At 45.5% G+C, this 25,301-nt stretch overlaps 1 protein-coding gene across 1 annotated transcript in view; it reads left to right on the top strand.

Annotated features, from left to right (window-relative positions):
- LOC136586483 (acyl-CoA dehydrogenase family member 11-like) overlaps window positions 1–16,691 on the top strand; it is a 90,156-nt gene extending 73,465 nt beyond the window's left edge. Inside the window, exons 11-13 of the mRNA XM_066584594.1 lie at window positions 4,708–4,824; window positions 9,759–9,868; window positions 15,699–16,691. Coding sequence (XP_066440691.1) covers window positions 4,708–4,824; window positions 9,759–9,868; window positions 15,699–15,810 — 339 coding nt within the window. The 3' untranslated portion in view covers window positions 15,811–16,691. The remainder of the gene's footprint in view (window positions 1–4,707; window positions 4,825–9,758; window positions 9,869–15,698) is intronic.
- Window positions 16,692–25,301: the final 8,610 nt, after the last annotated feature.

Below are 25,301 nucleotides of genomic sequence, written 5' to 3'. Positions count from 1 at the left end.
CCAATAAACTTATCCTTTCGCTCTAATATTGGGATCTGTTGATGATGATTATCCTTTCAGTCCAGGCTGACCTTCAGTCACTTTATGGATCATCATTCTGCTTGCTTTCCTATCCTTGTCTGGCTGTGATCCATTGCTTTGTCCACCCTTCCCCATTTATCCGGGCTTGGAACCTGCATGTAGCTAGCTATACAGCTGGGTTATTGGGATCTGTTAGGAGTCCATAAAACAAACAGCTCAGTCTGTGAACACTGTCTAAGGGGCATTGATTGATTGTGTAGCCAAAAGACTCCAAAATGTCCCCAATTTTTCTTTTCTCGTCTGTATCATTGGGGGACACAGCTTTGACCTTCAGTATAGCTACTGCCACTAGGAGGCGACACTAAGCATAAAAGGTGTTAACTCCTCCCACTAGCTATATCCCTCCTGCAGGCATCCAGCTAATTCAGTTTTAGCTTAGTGTCCGTCTGAGGTGGATGGCTCGCCCACATGCGCTGTATTCCGTATGGGCCAGGGTTGACTGGGAATCAGGACGCTCCCCATCACCCCAACTGAGGAGGGCGAACAGAGCTGGATGTGCAAACTCTGTTGTCTGTCCGGCCCCTTCAGAGGGCAAGGAGGCACATCCAGGTTCTTCTGCATGTGACCCGCCAGCCATAAAGCCCCCCTTTCTTCTTCCGGGCAGCCCGCATCCTCTCCCCGTGCAAGGGCAGGCAATGGAGGGGGAGAGCTCTGCTGGAGTTGAAGAGCCATTTTACCTCGGCGGAAGTAAGGAAGAAAGAAGATAGGCGAGTAAAAAGGAGCAGGTAAGAAAATAGCTTGCCTTGCTGCCCGGCCCCTGTATAGGGTCCCCTCCTGTGTCAGGCCCATGTGGGAGGGTATTGGCTGCCATGCGGCTTGTGTTATGCCTACACTGGCTGCCTTGGGGCCATGTTGGAGTTGGCTGCTGGGATCTGTTGTTCTACATGTTGTTTTCTTAGCAGGTCAGCTTCACAAGTGTGGTTGATTGTGTTGGCCAGGTGTGGTGCTTCACTCAACCAATTCCCTAAGTCTGTGCTTTATTTATATTATATATACATTTTATATATATATATATATATATATATATATATATATATATATATATATATATATATATTACACATACACACACACCAGCTCCTTGTCAGAGTTTGCTGGTTTTCCTCTTGAGCAGTCCTGTGTTCCTGCATGCCTGGTAGCTCTGCTCTGCTATAAGCAGTGTCATTCTGCTGCATTTCTGCGCAGGTTCTGTTCTGTGTCATTCTTCTGTATGTCTGTTCTGGTATGTCTTGCGATAAGCAGCGTCATTCTCCTCCGTAGCTTAGCTGCTTTGCAGCATTATGCTTATCCGCGATGTGGCACTAGCCGCTGGGTGGCATTATTGCTAGCCGCGGTTAGGCGGGTGTCCACACGACCTGGTATATGCAGCCAGGCGGCATGTGGTTACTATTGCCACACATTTTTTTCCAATGTACATTGCCACCACAGAGATTCTTTTGCCGCTAAAAATAAAAAAAGAACAGTGGGCAAGATGTGGGGCCGCCGGCCGGACTGATAGTCTAATCCAGCTGCAGCGGCAGGTCTTTTTGCGTGCAGAGGGTCCTCTGGCAATGGCAATATGCTCTATTGTGAGGCGCCATAGTCATGCTTGTTTCCCTGCCCAATCAACCTCAGCGTGGTTCCTGGCTTGTGTTGACGCCTTGCCTAGCAGCTAGCTCCTCTGTTGCCCCTTTGGGCAGTCCCCTGCAAGCAGCCTTGGCGCAGGGTCTGGGTCCAGAACGAACACGCGGCATTACTCCGGACTTGGTGACTCCTGTGGGATCCTGTGGATTCATCGCTCCTCACATCTGCTCCGGACCGGGTTGAGTCTTACCTGTTGGTAGCTCCCCTGTTGCCCCCCCCCTGCAGTCAGCTTGCCACAGTGTCCGTATTCGGGATGACACACGGACAAGGGCGGCCATTGCCATGTACCAGGTGCGTAAGATACTAGATGTACATCCAGCAGAGAATATCTCCTCTTACGGACAACAGTGGTCAGACTAATGGTCAGCATTACTCCGGACTTGCTGACTCCGGTAGTACCTTTCATAGGGGAGTACTGGCACAGGGAGTCTCTGGACTCATTGCTCCTTATGTCTGCTCTGCACCGGGTTGAGCCTTGCCTGTTGGTAGCTCCCCTGTTGCCCCCCTGCAGCCAGTCTATGATGACACGTGGACGGGGCCCGCCAGAGCCACATACTATGTACGCTCTCGCTGCAGTACGAGATTACATCTAGCAGAGAAGATCTCGTCTTACGACCAAGAATGTTCTAAATAAGTGTCTGCATGGCTTTGGCATTGCTGAGACCTGTGGTACCTTCCATGGAAAGAGTACTCGGGCAGGGATTTGCCGGATTCATCGTTTTGCATGACTGCTTGGTCGAGGTTGAGCCTTGCTTAGCGGTTCACCGAGGGTTGCCCACTTGCAGTCTCTGGCAGGAGTCAATTTGCTCTATAGCCAAAGTGCCTCCTTTTAAACAGGGCTTGGCATCAGTGGAGCATCGGCTGGGGTTTCTCAGTAATGATGCAGGTGCCATTTTCTTTTCAGGGTCCTCTTGTTTGCACAGATACTCTGAAAGCAGTTTGGCTGAAAGTTGCTGGTAGTGAGTTTAAAAAAAAAAAATCATGTCTGGGTCAGTATTGAGTCTTCTAGGGCACCGTCTGGGAGACAAGGCGTTTTATTCAGGCTGATCCAGGAACATGCCGTGATCCTTCGCTGCATGTTCTTCCTGCATGATGGCATGCAGGAGACCGTGAAACCGTTTACACGGATACTGATTACATTGCTTAGCACTCGCCCTTCCTGGCTTTGGATATGGTTTCCATGAAGACTGGCAAAATCCACGCTCCCTTTTTTTCTGGTGCCTGGATTAGCGGTGGTATTAGTGAGGAGCTGCCTTGGTGGACATCCAAGAGGGACGTCATTTCCAAGCCTAGGCTTCATCAAAAAGGCCACAGACTTTCTGCAAAGGTGGAAGCCGCGGCTATGCCAAGTCTGAGGCTGATACTGGTGGTATTTTTGAGCCACGTCTACAGCTCCTGTTCCCTCTGGTAACTGTAGTCCCAACGCATCGCCTGAGATGCTTCCTACTAACCCATTGCCGATGGTACTGACGTCATGTCCTACTCGCCATGGCTGCTTGTCTCCCAAGCAGGAGGCGCTAGCGGGTGGAATTTCTCTGTCATCAGGAGAAGCTGTTATCGATCGGTTGCAGATTACCTCTCGGCACGTGGTATCGTGACCCCGCGTCAATGGAGACTTCGATCCCAGATCCCTGCTGGTACTCCCGACAACACAAGTCCTGTGCTTGGTTTCCCAAGTGGGATCCTCGCATTGGCTCTGCTTCATGGCAGGACAAGGTTACCGTGCCGGGACATCATGTTTTTCAGATTAGGTTGTGACACCAGTTTCTTGTGTCTCGTGGAAGCTCTTTGTCTGGAGCTTTGTCCCAGTGGGTAGCGGGGGCTGTTACTAGGATCCCTTTATGCTTCTACGTCCCTGAGCATGTCATATGCCTAGGCATCCGGTAATGCCTGCCACGGTTAAAAAGCTGATTACGCTTCGTTTCACACGCGGCTTCTTATATTTTCCCACCCCCCTTGGGTACTGCTCTGGAACGTCCCAAAGTCAAAGCTGTGTTCCCCAATGATACAGATGAGAAAACAAGATTTTGGTACAACTTACCGTAAAATCTTTTTTTCGTCCTGTTCATTGGAGGGACACAGCACCCACCCAGTCTGGGATTAGGACTGTAACGTATACGCTCTGGTTGGCATGTGCTCGGTGCAGTCGTACATGGCCAGTGAGTTACAGTTTTTGAGCCTTGTTGTTGTGTATTAACTATTATTGTCCTTTCCTGCTGCTTGCATACAAACTGAATTAGCTGGATGCCTACAGGAGGGATATAGCTAGTGGGAGGAGTTAACACCTTTTATGCTTAGTGTTGCCTCCTAGTGGCAGGAGCTATACCCAAGGTCAAAGCTGTGTTCCCCAATGACAGGACGAGAAAGACATTTTGCGGTAAGTTACACCAAAATCTTGTTTTTACTACCTCTTTTCTGTAACATAACGTGCAGCTAATAGACTATTTCCTGGGGTAAATCCTATACGAAGTACAATATAGCAGCCAGCGTTCAATAACAGAGTATGTTGACCGCACAACTTCTGATAAATCTTAGTTTATTCCTCCACACCGCATTCTGCTCTACATCAGATGTATCATTTATTGTTTTACTTTTGTCTTTCTACTATTTGGATTCTATGGAAATGTACTTTGCCTTAATTGCATCAACTTTCCTGATCTGAAACAGTTGAGGCTGCAATAAGGATGTATAATAAAGTATTCTAGTCTGCAATGTGTTATATAAGAAAAATACGGGACGTAATAGGAAAGAGAATTCAGATTTACTCATCGGTCATTATAATGTGGGTTTACTTTGGGCATAGAGATATTTGGTGTGTAAAGGGCCTCTGAACCCCAGATTACGGAAAGGCATCCAGATGACGCGGCCTGATGATGAGACGATGTAGAGCTCTTTGGTTAGTGTTTCCCGCCATATACTTTGTGCTGACCTTAGTAACTTGCTTTACAGGATGGACATTCATGTATATAAACAAATGTGGTCTTTGTGTTTTTCGTCACGCAGGAAGTGGTTGCGCACTGGATAGCCGAGAGTCGCATTGCAATTGAACAAGCCAGATTGCTCACATTGAGAGCCGCCAAAGCCATAGACACCGTTGGCACCGTACGAGCTCGGAAAGAGGTATCGGATATATTGTTATTATTACACTCCACATCTTGTTATTGTTACCATTCTGTTGGGTAATTTAACCCCTTAGTGACCGAGCCTGTTTGCACCTTAATGACCAGGCCAAATTTTGCAAATCTGACATGTGTCACTTTAACATGGAAAAACACCAGAAAGGTTTTGCATATCCAAGCGATTCTGACATTGTTTTTTCGCCACATGTTGTACTTCATTTAGGCGGAAAAAAAGACCGATAGAATTTGTGTTTATTTATTAAAAGCCCAAAATTGGGAAAATTTTGAAAAAAAATCATCATTTTTTTCACATTTCCAACTGCAATATCTCAAATATGTGCAAACACAACATAGAAATTCCTGCTAAGATATATATTTCCATCCGTTTACTTTATTTTGGGCGCACATTGGAAAAACTTTCGTTTTTTTTTTAACCATTTAGGAGACGTACAAATTTAACATTACTTTTCAGCATTTTGAGGAACACTTTGTTTTCCTACACATAGGAGTCAGAATGATAGATACCCCCACAAGTGACCCTATTTTAAAAACTACACCCCTTAGTGTATTCAATGAGGGGGTCAGGAGTATTTTAACCGCACAGTTTTTTTTCAGGAGTCAATGCGATTTAGAAAATAAACTAAGCACATATATGAATGAAGACTTGCACCCCAAAATGGGTACCCCTGTTTGTCCTTTGCTCAGAAACATACTTATTGTGGCCCCAATCTTCTTAGAGGGCGCATGGCTAGGCCTATAGTGTATGGAGCACCCGTTTGATTTCAGGGCACAACTGAATAATTTACAGGCCCCATTGCACACTAGTAGAGACAATAAACTGCCAAAGTAATAAAACGCCCCTCACAAGTGACCCAATTTTGACATCAAGACCCCTTAGCTAATTTATCTAGGGGTGTACTGAGCATTCTGACGCAATTTTTTTTTTTTTTTAACTATAATGCGAGTGAAATATAAATGTGATTTCAATTTTTTTCACCAAATTTGTCACTTTTAAGACCGTTTTCTTTGTTTCAAGCAGGAAAAACTGGGGAGACGCACTAATAAAAATAAAATTGATTCCCTAAAAAGACCCCCACCCCCCACCCCCTTTTTGGCGTTTCTTATATGTGAAATAAAATTTAAAACGGTATGATAAATTTCAAAGCAGGGGTAATTACAAAGGCCAGGGTGGGATGGGCACAGGGGGCAATAAAATTGCGTATCTCTCCTCCCTTGCTTGGTGCATACGCGACACTTTTTTGGGGGTATTTTTTGCTCGCAGTCTCGGGATGGGATTCATAATATGGTGCTCCGTTAGCCTCCGCACCTCCTCGGATTGCAATGCATCTTGTGGTGTGGTGGTCTCAAATAAAAGATTCTCTACAAGCTCCTCCTCAAACTGGAGGAAGCTCAGCGTGCCCCCCCCCCACCCCCCCCCCCGGACGATTTAAAAATTACGTGAGCTTTGAAGGTAGCGATCTGTATCAGGTAGATGGCTACCTTCTTGTACCACGCTCGCGTTTTACAAGGTATGGCTGTATAGCTTGGTCTGACAGATCGACGCCCCCCATGAATTTATTATATTGTGTGACGCAGACCGGTTTAGTTTTCTCCGCTGCAGCCCCCTCTCCCTAACTGTAACGGAGGTGTCTGCGTGCGCAGTGGACAGCATAAAAATGTCCTTTCTGTCACGCCATTTAACTGCCAGCAAGGGGTCATAGGCCGGTGCGTAAGACGCTCCTTTATCTACACGCCTGGAAACCAGGGGTTGTGGGAACCCTACCCTATTTTAGCGTACAGTTCCGCAGGCCCCTGTACCTGCGTCATGTAACGCTCTATAAAGGGGGACACTTGTATAATAATTGTCAGTATAAATGTGGTACCCTTTATTTAAAAAGGGGCCCACGAGGTCCCACACAATTTTCCCGTTGACACCAATATCTTCAGGACAGTTGGGGGGATTTAATTGTCGATCCCTGCCCTCATAAATAAAAAAAAAAAAATCGCAAGTATAACCTGTGGCGCTCTCACAGATTTTTATATAGCTTGACGCCATATCTTGCGTGTTTTGAGGGAATGAATTGGCGAAATGATAAACTGCCTTTAAAACTCATGAGCGACTCGTCCACCGCCAGATTGTTTGGGGGGGTATAAATGTTTTTAAAGGCGTCTCGTAGAAGTGATATAAGGGGCCTTAATTTGCCCAGTCTATCATAAGCCGGGTCACTTCTGGGGGGGATTTGGGCATTATTGGCGAAATGAAAAAGAAAAGCATAATTTTCATATCTGCGTCGGGGCATTATGGATGCAAATACGGGCGTCGCGTGAATGGCGCTCATGGACCAATAGGACCGTATTAATGACTTTTTTACGAGTTCCATTAGTAAAACAAGTCCCCAAATTTTTTTTAACTCAGGGACATATATGGCGGTCCACATCACTGAATAAACCAACGTGGGGTGCACGGTCACGTATTGTCCAGGGTATGTATTAGTCTGCTGGACAATTAACTCCAGGACACAGTCGGTAATAATTAAATTTAAAAAATTAAACGGTGTAAAATTTGCGACGTCCAGATTGATGCCTGGAGCCGCTAAAAATTCTGGGATGCGCGGTGTAAATAAACTTGCGGAACTCCACGCAGTGGCGGGCGCCGCATTACTTGGCCCAGCTGCCTCAACGACTTCCTCAACCTCCATAGTGCTGGAGGTAGAGTCGTCACTCTCAAAAAAACCTCCTCCTCCAACTCACTGGTGGTATCGCTCCCGTAGCTTGACGCAAAGAGCAGCACGTATGCTTGCTCAGCGCTGTAGCGCCTACAATCCACTTTATTAAAAAAATTTTTAATGGAGGTAGACAAAAAAAAAAATAGCCCCCCAAAAAGCAAACAGGGATTTAATGGGGTAATTGAGGTATGAGGGAAGGTGATGGCGGGGTGATGACGGGTAATAACGTTTTTTTTTCTTTCTTTTTTTGACTCTCTATATGGCACACGATTTTTCATAGCTATCTCTCTCCTTTCACAAATCTCTCTCAGTGACAGGAGATACGCAGGACTAATCGTGTGCCATATTTATTAAACAAATGACATGGATGGCTGTGATAGGTGTATCACAGCCACCCATGTCAGCAGGGACCAATCACTTTGGTCCCTGCAAGTTACTATGCGGTCTGGGGTGACTGCATCCTCTTCTGACAAGTCACAATGGCAGACCCAGTGCAAACCGTGAAGTCACAAAAGTTTTTTTACACCAGAAAGTGGCGTAAATTATTTTCTAAATGTTCCTTATTGTGCCAACATAGCGTGCCAATATAAAACCTTCATATAATATACAAAAATATTCAGTAGTTTTGTTCATGAGTCCTTCCACCATTTGTGGTGGAACTGTAGAAAAGGCTTTACTGAAATCCAGATCGGCAATATCCATGGCACCACCTTCATCCACCTCAATGGTACCTCGTGAGATATCACAAGGCTCTGTCCTGGGCCCAGTGTTTTTCAACATTTTTATAAATGACTTAGATGAGAGAATTGAGTGGAAATATCAAATTTGCGGATGACACAAAGCTATGAGGGATAGCTAACACTAGAAGGGGAGAGAGTATTGAAAAAGATTTACACAAGCTTGAACAGTGGGCGGCGACTACCAGAATGGTATTTAACAGGGAGAAATGCAAAGTTCTACATCTGGGGAAGAAAAATTAAAAAAAAGCACGTACAGAATGGGAAGAATTGGGCTAAGCAGCACAAAAAAGACTTGGATGTACTAATAGATCATAGACTGAACATGAGTCAACACTGTGATGCAGCAGCAAAAAAAGCAAACACAATTCTGGGATGTATTAAGAGAAGCATTGAGTCTAGACCACGTTAGGTAATTATCCCCCTCTATCCTTCCTTGGTCAGACCTCATCTGGAATACTATGTCCAGTTCTGGGCACACCAATTTTAAAATGGACATAGGCAAACTGGAGCAAGTTCAGAAAAGAGTTACCAGGAGGCAGAGTAGTCTGCAAACCATGCCCTATGAATAACGGTTAAAGGATCTGGGAATGTTTAGCTTGCAGAAGAGAAGGCTGAGAGGAGACTTAACCCTTTCCAATCCACTGTCTGACGTCTAAAGACATTCTGATTGAAGGCTATACAGCTCTGATGTCTGAAGACGACCGGCAGGGTATTCTTACTGTATATTACTGGCCGCTCTGTTGTCAGGGGCCTCTCCAGCATGTCCCATACCACAGTACTGGCTCTAGCCAGCAGATGGCGCCATTGTATAACGGCAGAAAGAGAAAGCCCCCTAGGAAACCCTGAATCCAAAATTAGATTGCAAAGGGTTAATAGCTGTCTACAAATATCTGAAGGGCTGTCACAGTGCAGAGGGATCAGCCCTATTCTCATCTGCACAAGGAAAGACTTTGGATGAAACTGAAAGGGAGGAGACACAAATTAGATATTAGACAGTTAGGGGGATCAATGAGTGGAACAGGTTACCATGGGAGGTGGTGAGTTCTTCTTCAATGGAAGTGTTCAAACAGAGGCTGAACAGACATCTGCCTGGGATGATTTAGTGAATCCTGCATTGAGCAGGGGGTTGGACTAGATGATCCTGGAGGTCCCTTCCAACTCTACGATTTGATGATTCCCTTAGAGGAAACCTATCATGTTGAAACTGTAGTTCAATCTGCAAGCACCATGTTTGAGAGCAAAATTAGCTGAGCCGTTTCATATAGAATTTTGCATTATGAAGTAACTACTAAGAAATGGATGTCCTGGGGAATATCCCAGTTTGCTGCTCACTAACGTCATCCCTACAAACTTTTCTTTCAGGAAAAATCTACCTTTATGACCTCTATTTATTTGGAATGATAAAAAAAACAGCAGTGCATGTGAAATGTCTCATCGTGTTCCTATTCCTGATCTCTTATGTCTTGTAGATTGCAATGATTAAGGTTGTGGCACCTAGGATGGCATGCCAAGTGGCTGATCGGGCAATTCAAGTCTTCGGAGCAGCGGGGGTATCTCAGGATTCCCCACTGAGTTTCATGTAAGTGATTGTCTCTGCAAATGTAAATTGTAGAAACGTCTATATGCACATGTACTTCAGATGGGATTGAGGTTTGTTTGAGGAACTTTTTTAAGAAGGCCTACCAGTAGAAAAATGTAGTAGGAAAGCCCTGGTTGTACAAGCTGAGGTACTATAAGTTACAAGCCTGAATTCAGAGCTGCATTACTGCCCGTCTGAGGAGGCTAATAAATGGAAAATCTAAAGGTAAAAAACTGATATGTTAAAAAAGATACATATTTAATAACAGCATCATTTTTATTTTTTTCATATTACATCATTCAATGCAAACATAAAAGAAAGCAAAGGGACGTACAAAACATTGTGCAAATCAATGTAGGATCACATATTTATTAGTTCAAGACCGCGGACAGAAATCACTAAACACTAAAATCCAGATATCAAAATAGTAGAAGACGAATCCAACCACCAGAGCAAAGAAAAAGTAATGTAATAACCACTATGTGCGTCTAAGAAATATCACATCCGGGTATCCCTACAAGAGTAGCTACCTCAGGGGATCTTAATCCTACCCGTCTGATGGCCGCCATGTGATACATGGTACACACATTGCTATGAGTGTAGCTTCCTCAGGGGTTCTTAACCCCTTAACGACCGGGCCATAGTGTTTTTACGTCCTGCAGCTGCAGGACGTATGGAGGGAGGTAGCGCCGCTATCTCCCTCCATACAGTGCGGGCGTCAGCTGTTTATTACAGCTGACACCCGCGGGCAATAGCCGCGCTCGGCCGTTCGGCCGATCGCGGCTATTAACCTTTTAAATGCCGCTGTCAATTCTGACAGCGGCATTTAAATCCCCTGAACGCTTTTCGGGGGTCCCGCACGGCCCCCCCACGGTGAGATCGGGGGATCCGTGCAGGTGTCATGGCAGCCGGGGGCCTAATGAATGGCCCCAGGGCTGCCTTAGCAGACTGCCTATCAAGCCATCCACACAGGGTGGCTTCATAGACTGCCTGTAAAAAAGCAGTAAGACGTAATGCTATAGCATTACGTCATACTGCAGGAGCGATCAAAGCATCGCATGTTAAAGTCCCCCAGGGGGGCTTCAAAGTAAAGTAAAAAGAAAAAGATCAATAAAGTTTTTTAAATTGTAAAAAAAAAAAAGTTATAAAAGTTTAAATCACCCCCCTTTTGCCATACCTATTATTAAAAAATCTAAATCATAAAATAAAAATATGTATTTGATATCACCGCGTCCGTAAAAGTCCGATCTATCAAAGTAGTGCATTATTTTTGCTGCACGGTGAACGTCGTCCGAAAAAAAAATAAAGAATGCCAGAAATGCATTTTTTTAGTTACCCTGTCTCCCAGAAAAAACGCAATAAAAAGCGATCAAAAAGTCGTATGTATTCCAAATTGATACTTTCGGAAACTACAGGACATCCCACAAAAAATGAGCCCTTGCTTAACTAAGTCGACGGAAAAATAAAGTTATCGTGCGCACAAAATAACCGCAGAAAATAATTGAAAAAAATTTAATATCTTAACAAAAAAATACAAGTACTACAGCAAAAACAATACTATATAAGTTTGGTATCGTAGTAATCATACTGACCCATAGAATAAAAATATCAGGTCGTTTTTGTTGCAGTTTGTGCGCCGTAGAAACAGGACGCACCGAAAGATGGTGGAATGTCGTTTTTTTTCCATTTCTCTCCGCTAAGAATTTTTAAAAAGTTTTTCAGTACATTTTATGGTACAATAAATAGTGCCATTGAAAAATACAACTTGTCCCGCAAAAAACAAGCCCTCATACAGCGACTTCGATGGATAAATAAAGGAGCTACGATTTTTTAAAAGGGAGTAGGAAAAAACAAAAATGGAAAAAAGCAAAAAAGCCTGGTCACTAAGGGGTTAATCCTACCCGTCTGATGGCCGGCCATGTGATACATAGTACACACATTGCTATGAGTATAGCTACCTCAGGGGTTCTTAATCCTACCCGTCTGATGGCCGGCCATGTGATACATAGTACACACATTGCTATGAGTGTAGCTTCCTCAGGGGATCTTAATCCTACCCGTCTGATGGCCGCCATGTGATACATAGTACACACCTTGCTATGTGTGTAGCTTCTTCAGGGGATCTTAATCCTACCCGTCTGATGGCCGCCATGTGATACATAGTACAGACCTTGCTATGAGTGTAGCTTCCTCAGGGGATCTTAATCCTACCCGTCTGATGGCCGCCATGTGATACATAGTACACACCTTGCTATGTGTGTAGCTTCTTCAGGGGATCTTAATCCTACCTGTCTGATGGCCGCCATGTGATACATAGTACACACCTTGCTATGAGTGTAGCTTCTTCAGGGGTTCTTGAAGGCAACCTGTCATCTTGGAACAACACCACAAACTAAGTTATGGTACTAATCAGGTAGGTGACGGGGAGCCTGGGGGTGTATTCTTTTATACTCGCCGTTGCCCCATTCCCATGGTGTACGGCACATTGCGCGTGGTCTAATCTGACACGTTTCAGAACACTGTGCGTGTGTACCTCTATAGAGTTCTATGGAAGAGCGCAAGAATGGTGATCTGAATATAGTCAGATTTCCAGACCACGCTCAATCTTCAGTTGGGTACACTACAGGAACGGGGGAGCGGGCTCCCGGACCAGCAATACAACTTAGTTTATAGTGGTGTTCCAAAGTAACAGGTTTCCTTTACTCCTACATGTCTGATGGTCAGCTATGTTAACCCCTTAGTGACAGCTCCATTGCCTTTTTATGTCCTGGCTGGCTGGGCTTTAATCCTCAGCGCCCTAAAAGCACGCTCACTCAGAGGATAAAAGCCTGGGGCCTGTGAACATTGACAACTCTATGCTGACGGAGGTGGCCAACAACCTGGAGCTCTCGGGGGGGCCATGGTGAATGGTTCCCAGTCATAAAAGTGAATGAAAAATAAATAAAAGTTAAAGATTCAACACCCCTCATGGATCGGATTATGTGCTACCATGTGTATCCGAGAGCAGAGAGATATCATTGGGAGCCGCTGTATGCATCGGAGAAGAACACAATGAGAAACACTCAAGTAATGTTTCCAAGCTCTTCTGTTTTTTTGTACCAATAGAAGAAGTTATATAGTTTCATATCCCCCACAAAGGTAACAATTCTAAATCTACAACAGGTGTGATACTTCTCTCTTAGTAAAACATTGCAAAGGTTAATTATGACAAAGCTGCATGCTCAGCGTCCGAGACCCTGTTAGTAAAATGTAACTACAATGCCTGTCTTTTGCACACATACCTCTTGCTATGCACACGGCACAAATACGCACACAACACTACTGCGTAACATATGGTTCAATACTTTCACACCACGTTACCAAAAATCTATCTGCAATGCAGCATCAGGCTTTGGGCTTATAACTTCTGGCAATCAAATCTCAGAGTAAAAGCCAAGTATTAAAGGGGAACTCTGGTGAATCTAAATGTAACTGGCCATTAAATAGTTAATAACTATGGACGCCTTTGCAAACTTCTGCTCCAATGCATTACCGTTGTGTGACTACAGCTCTTAGGCCGGGCTCACATGAACGTGTGTAGCATCATGCAGGCTGCGAGATATACACTTGCGGCACACAACCAGTACGCAGTGACATTGTGTACTGACTGCACGAGGCCCACAGCCATATACTGTGTTGGTGTGTATGCGTGTAATATGTGCCAACATAGAATATGCTCGCGATTTTTCTTGTGCAAGTCGTGTGAGCGGCATCATGGCCGCCTATGGCAGATTAGTACAGCGTATTGCACGCGCAACACCCGCGCTTCACCTATACGCTCGTGTGAGCCCGGCCTTATGCATTGTGTTTCCTTGGTTACAGACTTCACCAAACCCTCTGATCCCGCACTCATACTCTTCTATTGTATCTGCATCGGGGCCAGGAATCAGTTTTTTTTCCTATTTTTTGAATAAAAAGTGTCTGCAAACCTCGGCCTTCCCGTTATATCAGGCGGCTGCCGGAGGCTGGATTTACATGGACCGTTTTCTTGCATGTGTTCCGTCCAATTGCGATACAGACAGAAACTCTAAATGGGTGATTTTCTTCTCGGTCAGAGTCCAAGATAGAAAAATCACCGCATGCATTATTTTTGGGTGATATCAGAGATTATTTTCTATGGCGGGGGGGGGGGGGGGGGGGGGAGAATGCACTCGCAAGTGTGATGCTTTTTTTTTATTTCACTATTGAAATCAAATGCAGTTTTCACACACGGGCAGCGATGCGTTTTTGTTGCAGGAAATAATTGCATGTTTACAAGCGCGATAAGTCAGAGATTCTTGGACCAATATTGCACCCGTGTAAATACAGGCTGATTATCAATTCTTTTTTTCGTATGTGTATAATAAATCATCCTAAGTTATAAAAAAGAGAGATACCCCTTTAGGCCGCGGTCAGACGAGCGGTTTTTTTTGTTGCAGGCCTATGTGCGCAAAAAAGTTGTGTCTCTTGCATACATAGGCGCTAAAAAAACCACTCATCTAACGAGCCCTTAGGTGAACTCGGTCTCTGCAGCAGCATTTTGTGTTTCGCCCCTGTGTTCCAGCAGTCCCCCTATACAGGTCGCTACATGAGCCCAACTGTCTACCAACATCCCGACAATTTCCATCATGTTATATGCAGCAGATGTGCAGATGGCCAGCCTGGGGATTAAGGGCAAACCCTGTGGGTACAAGCAGGAAGACCGCTAACGCATTGGGGGCAATGATAATGCAAAAGACCGCAGCTGCAGGGAATGACTTCACTTAAAGGGGCGTGCTGGTTTTAGTTATTCTCATATAGAATAGGGAATCATACAGTCTCTAAATCATATATTTCAAAATCGGCACAGTTATCTCTCCTATTCCAATTCAGTAGCCTGTGTAGAGCACGAATTGGATCTGTAATGCATCCTGTGACACCCCCCACCATAAGGTTAGCTGCACCGATGAGATACATGAACAGAATTTCAAGTACATACTGTATCCAATGTATTGGACAACTACATATTTACTATTCCATGAGTAATAAATGGAAGGGCTCATTCACATCGGCGTGGGAGGTTCCGTTCACATCGGCGTGGGAGGTTCCGTTCACTTCGGCGTGGGAGGTTCCGTTCACTTCGGCGTGGGAGGTTCCGTTCACTTCGGCGTGGGAGGTTCCGTTCACTTCGGCGTGGGAGGTTTCGTTCACTTCGGCGTGGGAGGTTCCGTTCACTTCGGCGTGGGAGGTTCCGTTCACTTCGGCGTGGGAGGTCCCGTTCACTTCGGCGTGGGAGGTCCCGTTCGGAACCTCTGATGCAGAATCAGCAAAAACTCGGACAAAATAGTGCAGCATAGTAAAGTGCTGGAAGTCGAACAGACTCTATTATAGTCAATGGGCGCAGTTCGGCTTTGGTCGGCAGCTCTGGTATTTCATTGTTCGGCTCCGCTGGTGGAGCCAAATCACAGGAATCGCCCAGAGCTCTGGCGGAGGTAGGAAATGGGCTTTAGAAATACTGCAGTACCCCTTTAACTGTATTCGAGTTATTCCCTCTGTTTTAGCCCTGTTTCCTCTCTGTCGGTGATGAACAGCTGACTGTACGGTTTGTATCTCTGACTTTAGTGACAAGTAACGTATCTTCGTAGCGGAGATGTTTGAGGAAGGTGCGTTGGCGTATGACCGATGCTATAAGTACGTTTCCTTCCTCTTGGGTGGACCATGGAAAGAACGAAAGTAACTCTCCAGTAACCGGCTTCAGCTTGTTCCACGGGTGAATAAAAGTGAGAGGAGAAGTGTGAATTCTGTATAACTGTACTTTATCCATTGCTTGTAGGTACGCATCTCTCCGGACTCTCCGGATTGCTGATGGTCCTGATGAAGTTCATCTCTCAGCCATAGCAAAAATGGAATTGATGGAACAAGCAAAGTTGTTGTCAAAAATGTAAAACTACCCTTATACTCCCCTTCCAAACCAAATGATTTACATGGGTTCCTGTAATATGAAAGTCTATTTGATTTTGCCCCTTAATACTGAAAGGGAGTCTGTGATCCGGAATTATGTTAGTGAAGTTTACCGGCTGAATGGCGCCCTGAATCCTCACACTTGGTGCCGGTTTAAAGTCTGCTCTGTATGGTAAATATGTTGGTTTTGGTATTGATTTCGGAGGGACCCTGCCGGACCCCGAGTCTTCCTTTTTGTATAGAGTACTCCGCCCTACTACCTGGTTGGTGAGAGCCCCTCGTGGTCCGAGTTACAAGTCCTACAAGCGCTAACATGCCATTGTCACAGGGTCATGGGGCACCTCTAAGCCAATGAGGATTCCTCAGCTGCTAACACTGGACTCCGATTGTTAATAGGATTGTATGTTCTACAATGTATGATGCCGGTCTGTTTCCCTGTAATTAATGGACTTTAGAAATTGTTATGTAATTAGTAGCAGTGTAATTAAAGCCCACAAAGGTATACTATTGTCAGAATGTAGTTCCATCATTGAACAATTATGGGCGTGGCCAATTGTATCACTTTTCAGTGATTGTGAACTAGATTAGTACTTGATTCCTACATCTGCAGGCTCGGTCTAATTACTGTCCACTGGCAGATATGATGGAAGGTTATATACTCTGCTCTACTTTATAAGACTTGTTTAAAAAACAAAACAATTACATTCTTTAAATTAGAAAATTGACGCTGAAACTTCTCAATATGGACATTTTATTCCTACAGAAATGCCTCTTTGTAATGTAATTCTGACATTTTCCTTAACTGATCTCTGATTTCCTTACTGCTGAATTTCATATTTGTAGATTTAATAAATCATTGTTCTCATTTTTTGCGTGGTTTTACTATAATCTTATATAATTCCTAAATAATTTTGTTATAATCTATATTTAACACCAAAGTACTTAACCTGCTTGTTGATGGTTTCCAGCCAGTATAGTTTTTTTGAATGTGTCGTTCCAGAGAAGGCAGCAGTTCAAGGCAGAAGTTTATAAAGCATCTGGCCTTGTCTTCCAGCTAATCTTCTGTAACCACTTTTGTACTTCTTCCCAGAGATTCATCATTTCCATCCACTGTAAACCCACAGGTCACCCAGATGGTTAAGAAGGGTGAAATGAAAATTCCAGGAAAGAGGGGTTTTTGCTCAGAATTTTCTTTAATTGTATGGTACGGGCTGGATGTTTTTGGAATGATGGGTAGGTTGGTAGTGGGATCCATCATTTCCTCTCCTCATCCAGTACGGGGTTTTCTCTTGTTCCCAGGTCAGCTCAGGTGAGGCTACTGCGCTCATTACTGGGGCACAAAAGGCTGCAATGTAAGGGAGTTTGTGTCGGAGTGTGGGAGATGCACAATTCTGGTGTGGAGAAGCCTGACTGTTGGGTGATGCCTGCTATACTTTATGTTTAGGTGAAAGAACCTCTGTTAGTTAGAGCTCTGATGATCAGAAGTTTTACTTTCTGGTGTTGCACTTGCATATGCGCTAAATATGGCTGTGTACCATAGAACTTATGTTTGTGGCCAAAATAAAGCTAAGATTGAAAGCGTACCTGAGTTTTCAAAAAGCCTCAGGTTTTTATTGGCTACTGCTTTGCATCCAATTTTCCATATAGATTTTCCTATTTTTATGCTGACCTGCTGTTTGCAATTCACTTACAGGTGAGGGATATGTCCTAAGCTAGCTACTCTGCCAGTACTGTACTGGATGGGACTTCCTCTCCCAGGCTTACTATGCTGCCCTGCATAACCCTACTCCAATCAGCTGTAAGGAAGCATCTGAATGCCTGCCCTTCTGTTGCATGTAGTAACTAGCAGTGTCCCCATGTCCCTGTTACTAGAGAAGCCAAATGCCTAACTACAGGCAGTGGAATGCTGGGAGGGTGACCACTAGTGGCAAGCACTTAAAACCTGATTTTCAGTGGCAAAACAAGAAAAAATAATTACAAGCGCTGGCCACTACACGTAGGTTGGCGCATAAGCTTCTGCTCCGACCTCTCTGTTGTTGCGGCACTGACAGAATGCGCTCACTCAGCTGACAGGGTCCCAAGTGACGGCCCTCAGTCGATCAACTATTGATGACCTATCCTGAGGACTGTTCATCAAAAGTATTTTACTGGAAAACCCCTTTAATGCAAGTATATTACAAGACTGATGATACACGCAGGCTGTTAGATGAGCAGACGTTGTATAAAACGCTGGTGTCCATTGAATTTTACCGGGACTTTGTCAGTGAGGATAAACTACAACATATATAATGGGAAAATGGCAAAATAAAAGTTGAATGAAGATATTTTACAAAAAAATGGTAGGATATAGACTTATATACATTATGTAACCATGGTTACTGAAATGTCGAGTTTTACTGTAAAAATGCCTTGTCAGCTCCCTGCCATACCTGCTGTAGTAACAGGACATTAACCACAGTATATACCAGGATGCAACTAAATGTAACGCAATGGTTTCAATGGCAATGATTTGTTAAACGTCAATGTAATTAGGCCTCTTACACACGGGCGCCAGCGATATCGCCGCTATGTACACACGATTTTGTAGCGTCAGTGATGCTACCCATGATTGTCTCACAAGAAAGTTAATAGGACTTTCTAATGTTAGAATCGCATCGCATGAAAATCGCAAGTCCGTGCGATGCAATAAACAAGGAGGCTCCATAGGGAAACAAAACAGCAAATCACGGCTGTATAGAGCGTGCCAGGATTTTGTAGCCCGTGTGAAATCAACCTAAGGCATGGTCTCACAGGGCAGAAATGCTGTGGACTTTCCACTAGCCAAATCCGCAGCATTTATAGTCCAAGCCATGTGGATGACATTTAAAAAAAAATCTGATCTACGGGTGCGGAAAAAAATCAGTGTAGAATCCACAGCAGAACTGACAGACATCGCGTCTTAAATCAGGAGCATGGCAAATGTTTGCTGCGGATTTTATCCTTTGTAATGCAGAGGGGCAAACCTGCACAAAATCCACACAGTTGGGTGTGACGTAGGCCGCTGCATAGTAACTGCAGAAATTCCACAGCAGATATGCTGCATGTGAGCGTACGCTAATGTTTGCCACATCATGGTACAGGATATAATGAGTTAAATGTCAGATTATAGCATGCTACATGTGAGCGTACGCTAATGTTTGCCACATCATGGTACAGGATATAATGAGTTAAATGTCAGATTATAGCATGCTACATGTATGCTTGTACTTACCATAAAATGATAATTCTGTGACATTGTTTCTTAGAACTGTATTGTCATTCATCTTGGAAATGTATAAATGCACTGAAGGGCCACCTTATAGAGACGCCCTTCTTGCAGCATGTTGGATCCCATTGGCATTAAGAAGTGCAGTAACTCATTGTGCGTAGATTCCACTAGATGAGGACATCATTGGCCAATACGGACGAGGTGGCTTCTTGCAGTTGCCGCAGATTAGAGGTACTGACCTGCCCTGACCAGCTGATAAGGAAGCTTCATCCATTCATGGAGCTTGCATCAAATTCGGACCCTCCCATCATGGTGCAACCGAAATCTGGATTCATCTGACGCTGCTCAGTGGTCTAATTTTTCGAACTGGTTTCCTGCTGTTATCGGCCATCTGTGCTAAAGAGCAGGTTGTGCACTCCAACATGATAGTTGGAGTACTGGCACTTTAGTTAGGCCTCATGTGCACTGGACAATTCTATTTAGCAAATCCGCGCGGGTGTCCCGCACACGGGATCCGCGCTCATAGGGATGCATTGGACACCCGCAGATAAGTAAATACCTGCGGATGTCATTTTTCCCTGCCACGCAGATCGCACGTACAGGAAATCACCCGCATCATGCTCCATTTTCTGCGGGTTTCCCACACGGATGGCTCCCGCAGGCTTCCATTAAAGGAGATGTCTCGAGGAAGCAGTTAATTTTTTTTTTTGCCCAGTCCCCCCCATTAAACATACATTACAAAGCCCCCCTGTAAATGACATTTCTAGCTGGTTCGTACTTACCGTTCCAGTGTTTCAGCAACTTATAAAAGTTTCCTCAAGATGGCCGCCGGCTCTTTCCCCGTCGCTCGCTGCAGCCCGACGTGCGCGCTCCCGAGACGCCGCCAGCTGTGTCTCCATGGCAACCGGACGCATCGCAGCCGCCGACCAGACGCCCCGCAGCCGCCGACCAGACAGCAGGTAACCGGCGCTAGCCCCCGGCTCCCCAGCGCTAGACCCTCAGCCCAGGTGAAGGCCCCGGAGCCCAGCGCTAGGTTCCGGAGCCCAGCGCTAGTTCCCCCGGCCTAGCGGCAGCCCCCCCCGGCGCAGCGGCAGCCCCCCCCGGCCTAGCGACAGCCCCCCCATCACAGCGGCAGCCCCCCCCGGCCTAGCGACAGCCCCCCCGGCGCAGCGGCAGCCCCCCCCGGCGCAGCGGCAGCCCCCCCATCACAGCGGCAGCCCCCCCCCCCCGGCGCAGCGACAGCCCCCCCGGCGCAGCGACAGCCCCCCCATCACAGCGGCAGCCCCCCCCGGCGCAGCGACAGCCCCCCCCCGGCGCAGCGACAGCCCCCCCGGCGCAGCGACAGCCCCCCCCGGCGCAGCCCGGCGCAGCGGCAGCCCCCCCCCGACCCATCACTTACCTGGGAGGCTTCTCGGGGCTGCTGGGCTGGGCTTCTCCGCTGGGCAGCTCCAGTTTCTGCACCTTCCTCTAACAGAGGATGGTGCAGAATGGCCGCTTCAGCGCGCTCCCGAGCAGTGACAGCTCGTCTGCGCATGCGCAGAAGAGCTGTAGCGGGGAGCACACTGAAGCGGCTCGTGCTGAATGGAGAAGACCGGACTGCGCAAGCGCGTCTAAAAAAGCAAGCTGCCAGCGAATTTAGACGGAACCATGGAGACGAGGACGCTAGCAACGGAGCAGGTAAGTGGAATAACTTCTGTATGGCTCATATTTAATGCACAATGTACATTACAAAGTGCATTAATATGGCCATACGGAAGTGTATAACCCCACTTGGTTTCGCGAGACCACCCCTTTAATGCCTATGGAAGCCGTCCATATCCACGGCACACCCACAGCTGAATTTCTGCTCTGCCGCGGGAGAGCAGGAGTTCAAGAAAAGGTAGTGCACGGCGCATGCGCACGGCACGCTTCCCGCATGCCAAGTACATCCACCGGGCAGAAAAATGAAAGATTTTAGTAAATGTTTTATCTCGTCTCAGTGCTGGATTCACTGCTCAGTACTGCTGTATTCAATAATGTCATTCAATAAATGGCTGAGATTCGTTAATCAAGTGCCGGAGGATTGTTTGGTGTGGCGCTTGGTGAACCAATCAGAGCAATCGCTTGCTGGAGGCAGGGTATTCAAGGGTGCTGCCAGTCCAATTACCATCACGAAATGCTTAGTTGTAAAAAGGAGAAAATGATGGGCCATGGGCGCAACCCTTGTAATGCAAAGGGCATAAAAGCAACGGGATTAACCAGATTTCTTCTTTATTATTTAGATGGTACCAAGCACAAATAACACATTTCGGGGATGCAGCCTCTTCTTCAGAAAGGGCCGTAAAGAAGGAATGGTGGGTTCTCTGTGAAATGTGTCACTGCCCAAACACTCCTGGACCCACCTTTATAACACACTGTAATGGAATGACCATACCCGGCAGTCATAACTTGGTTTGTACATCACTCTGGCTTTAAACCCCTTTTACTCGGGACGATTACCAGACAAATGACTCATCAGGTCGAGGGGTTTGCGTGATAATTGTGCAGTGTAAATGCAGGCAGTGAAAGACCGATCAGCGAGATTTCACGCAGACCATAAAACCATTGTTGGTCTGCCGCTGCATTGTTCAGGTTAAACAGGCAGTCGCTCATCTATGACTGCCGACCTGTTTAATGTGAATGCAGGCCGGCGGGTTGGAACAATCTCCAGCCCGCTCCACCTCCATTCCCTGTGTGAAAGCATAGTAGCAATCCTCACTGGGACGGGTGTCGGGCACTTCAGGTCTCGTGTAAAAGGGGCTTTATTCTCTGCAGTATTCGCAAACTTTTGTTTTGCTTAACTTTGGAAATAAGTAGAGATTCTGAATCGCTCCAGCTATATCTCCAGAGTTGCACATTGCCAATTATACAAAACCTGTCCACAATATATCTTTCTGCAATACATGGGGATTTCCACAAGAATTTAAGGGAGTGAGAACATTAGCAGATTTTTTGGCTGAAACGGTCAACCAGATAAGACAAATTACAAATATTACAATTTTTTTCTGTGTTCTGGTAGAAAAGGTTACAATATGCCAGAGCCTTGTTCATGCATTGGAATAACAACAGTTATCCTTTGTAATTCCATTCGGATTAGTAAGAGGAAATCGAGCCGTTAAAGGGGTATTGCCATCATAGGCTTTTGTTGTGTAGCCAGAGGATATGCCATGAATGACTTTAGTAGAGTTGAACAAACTAAAACAGTAGAACCCTGTTTCAGGTTGAACTTTGCAAATAGTTTGGTTTTGGCAAAAACCTGAACCTCCGGTGGTATGCCTCGGCCAAACTACTAAAATGAAATGGGTACTTGCTGGGGCATATGTGAGGATGGATGGTAGTATGGGAGTGACGGTGAAGTTGGCAGATGAAGGGAATGCCATTACAAGGTTGGCACTGCTGCAGCACAATATGGCCTCTGACTTCCGGGGGGGGGGGGGGGGGGGGGGGGGGGTTGTCTGAACCAGTAAGAAGGGGAATAGGAGTGCAGGGCAGGCTAGTTAGGTGCTGGTAGTGGGTGACTCGGGTATTAGGAGGACAGACAGGGCAATCTGACACAAAGTTAAACACATCGTGCGTCGGGTTGAAAGATTATTGGGCTGGTTTGGTGAGGATGCAGTGGTCATGGTACACATTGGCACCAATGACAAAGGTAGGGGTAGGGGGGTAGGTGAAGGGTCCTAAAAACGTTTTAAGGGAACAAAGTAGTAAGCTTAGGGCAACGACTTCAAAAGTAGTATTTTCTGAAATACAACCTGTACAACTTGCCACATCAGAAAGTCAGAGGGAGATTGGGGAGGTAAACAAGTGGCTCCAGAGTTGGTGCAGGAAGGAGGGGGTTTGGGCTCCTGGAGAACTGAGCCAACTTTGCTGTTAGCTACAGGTTCTACCATAGGAATGGGCTGCACCTCAATGGGGAGTATGCACCTGTGCTGGGAGAGGAGATGGCTAGAAGGTTGGAGGAGTGTTTAACCCCATAATGACGTGGCCCCTTTTTCTTTTTCCATTTTCGTTTTTTCCTCCCCCCTTCAAAAAATTCGTAACTCCTTTATTTATCCATCGGCGTCGCTGTATGAGGGCTTGTTTTTTGCGGCACGAGTTGTATTTTTCATTGGTGCTATTTAAAAGTACCATATAATGTACTGAAAAACTTTAAAAAAATTCTAAGTGGAGTAAAAAAAGAAAAACAACATTTTGCCATCTTTTAGTGCATCTTGTTTCACCATTCTCCTATTTGAGCGCACAGCTTTCTTTCTAATATTGTTCTTCAATTATATAATTAGTAAATAGATTAATACTGAAAGTGTTGGCCCTTTAATAAGTAATATAAGAGAAATAGTAAGGGGTGATGAGGAGAAAGCAAATTTATTAAACCTTAGGTGCGATGCAGAGTGATAAAGTAAACTCTCCACTAAATAACACCAATTTACCTCATGAAGAAGTACAGAGCCACCTAAAAAAGCTTCAAATAAAAAAAATTTCCAGGTCTCTATGGTGTACACTCCTGGGTTCTAAGGGAATTAAATCATGTGTTAGACAGGCCCTTGTTTCTTATATTTAAAGACTCTACAGTGACGGGATCTGTTCCTTTCAGATTCAAAAAGGGGTCGAAAAGGGAACCTGGAAACTACAGGCTGGTAAATCTTCTATTGAGAGTAAAAAGTTTGAAGGGTTTCTAAGAGATGCTATCCAGAAGTACCTAAAGGAATATAGCTGTATAACTCCATATCAGCACGGGTTTATGAGAGGTCACTCCTGTCAAACCAATCCGATCAGCTTCTACAAAGTAAGTTCTAGACTGGCTCAAGAGGGAAGACTCCTTTTGAACAGCTCTGCAGTGGGACAGGTCCCTCCCATCACACCCTTTCATGTATATACAACATTCTAACTACCCACACAGAGGCCCCACCACCAACATATGTACGCGCTCGGGAAAGAGATGTCAATATCTCTTACACCTGAACAGTTAAATAGAGTATTCAGCTTTACACATAAATCATCCATCTCAAGCGAGGTTCAGGAAACGGGATTCAAAATTCTCTCGTGATGGTATAGGGGGCCACCAGCCATTTCCCGCGTGTGTTGGAGGTGCGGTGGGGGTCAAGGGAGGTCGGCACAGAGATTTTTTCTCTAAATATACAGAGGTTGGAGCAGAAGCCTACCCACCGACCTCCGTATAATTGAAATCAATGGGAGCCGTACCTGCAGTTATAAGCGCCAACCACTACACAGAGGTCAGCACGGAGACTTCTGCTCCAACCTCTGTGTATTTGCAGCACTGACAGCATGCAGCTGCTCAGCTGATCGATCAGGGTCCTGAGCGACGAACCCCAGACGATCAACTATTGATGACCTATCCTTATGATAGGTCATTAATAGTATTTTCCTGGAAAACCCCTTTAAAACAAGATAGGACAGTATGCTGTTGCAAATAGATCTGGATAAATTGGGGGATTTAAAATTCCTGCCTGCTGAAAGGGCTGTATCTAATTGTCTGAGTGCTCAGCCAGTCACAGGCAGCACTCAGCTATTCATTGAATGACAGCTGAGCGCTGAATGTGATTGCTCACAGTGCTCAGCCAATCACAGGCAGCTCTCAGCAGAGAGGTGAGTATATGTTTTTTGTATTTTTTACACAAACCAGGGATGATTTTCAGGGAAGGGCTTATAGTTAAAGCCCTTCACCAAAAAAAATCACTGCAGGGGTTGCCAGCAGTGGTGGCCCCATTGAAAGCAATGGTGCATGGACTTGCATTCACCCCTGTTTTTCCACGTACGTGGGCATGTGGTTTTCTGCGCACCTATGTATGCACATAAACACGCTCGTGTGAATAAGGCCCGACACTGATATGGTAAAAGACTTGTAGATTTTAGTTAACTGTAAACTTAACTAGAGCAACCAGTGTCAGGCAGCTGCTGCCAAGGCAAATAGGATCATGGGGTGCATCAAAAGAGGTCTATGGGCGCATGACAGGAACATTGTTCTTCCTCTTTACAAGTCACTGGTCAGACCACACATGGAATATTGTAGACAGAGTACAAGAAGGGTCTAGATGCCTTCCTTGTGTCATACAGTATTACATGTTATCGTCACTGACTACTTCAGAAGGGTCGGTGATCCGGTGACTATTCTGATTTCCAGACTTGGAGTCGTGAAGGAATTTTTTCCTTTTAAATGAGGAAAATTGGCTTATACCTCATTGAGGATTTTTT

This window comes from Eleutherodactylus coqui, chromosome 12, assembly GCF_035609145.1.
Source record: "Eleutherodactylus coqui strain aEleCoq1 chromosome 12, aEleCoq1.hap1, whole genome shotgun sequence".
NCBI classification, from domain to species: Eukaryota; Metazoa; Chordata; class Amphibia; order Anura; family Eleutherodactylidae; genus Eleutherodactylus; species Eleutherodactylus coqui.
The sequence above is the reverse complement of the archived record's forward strand: the minus strand, read 5'-3'. Positions and strand labels throughout refer to the sequence as shown.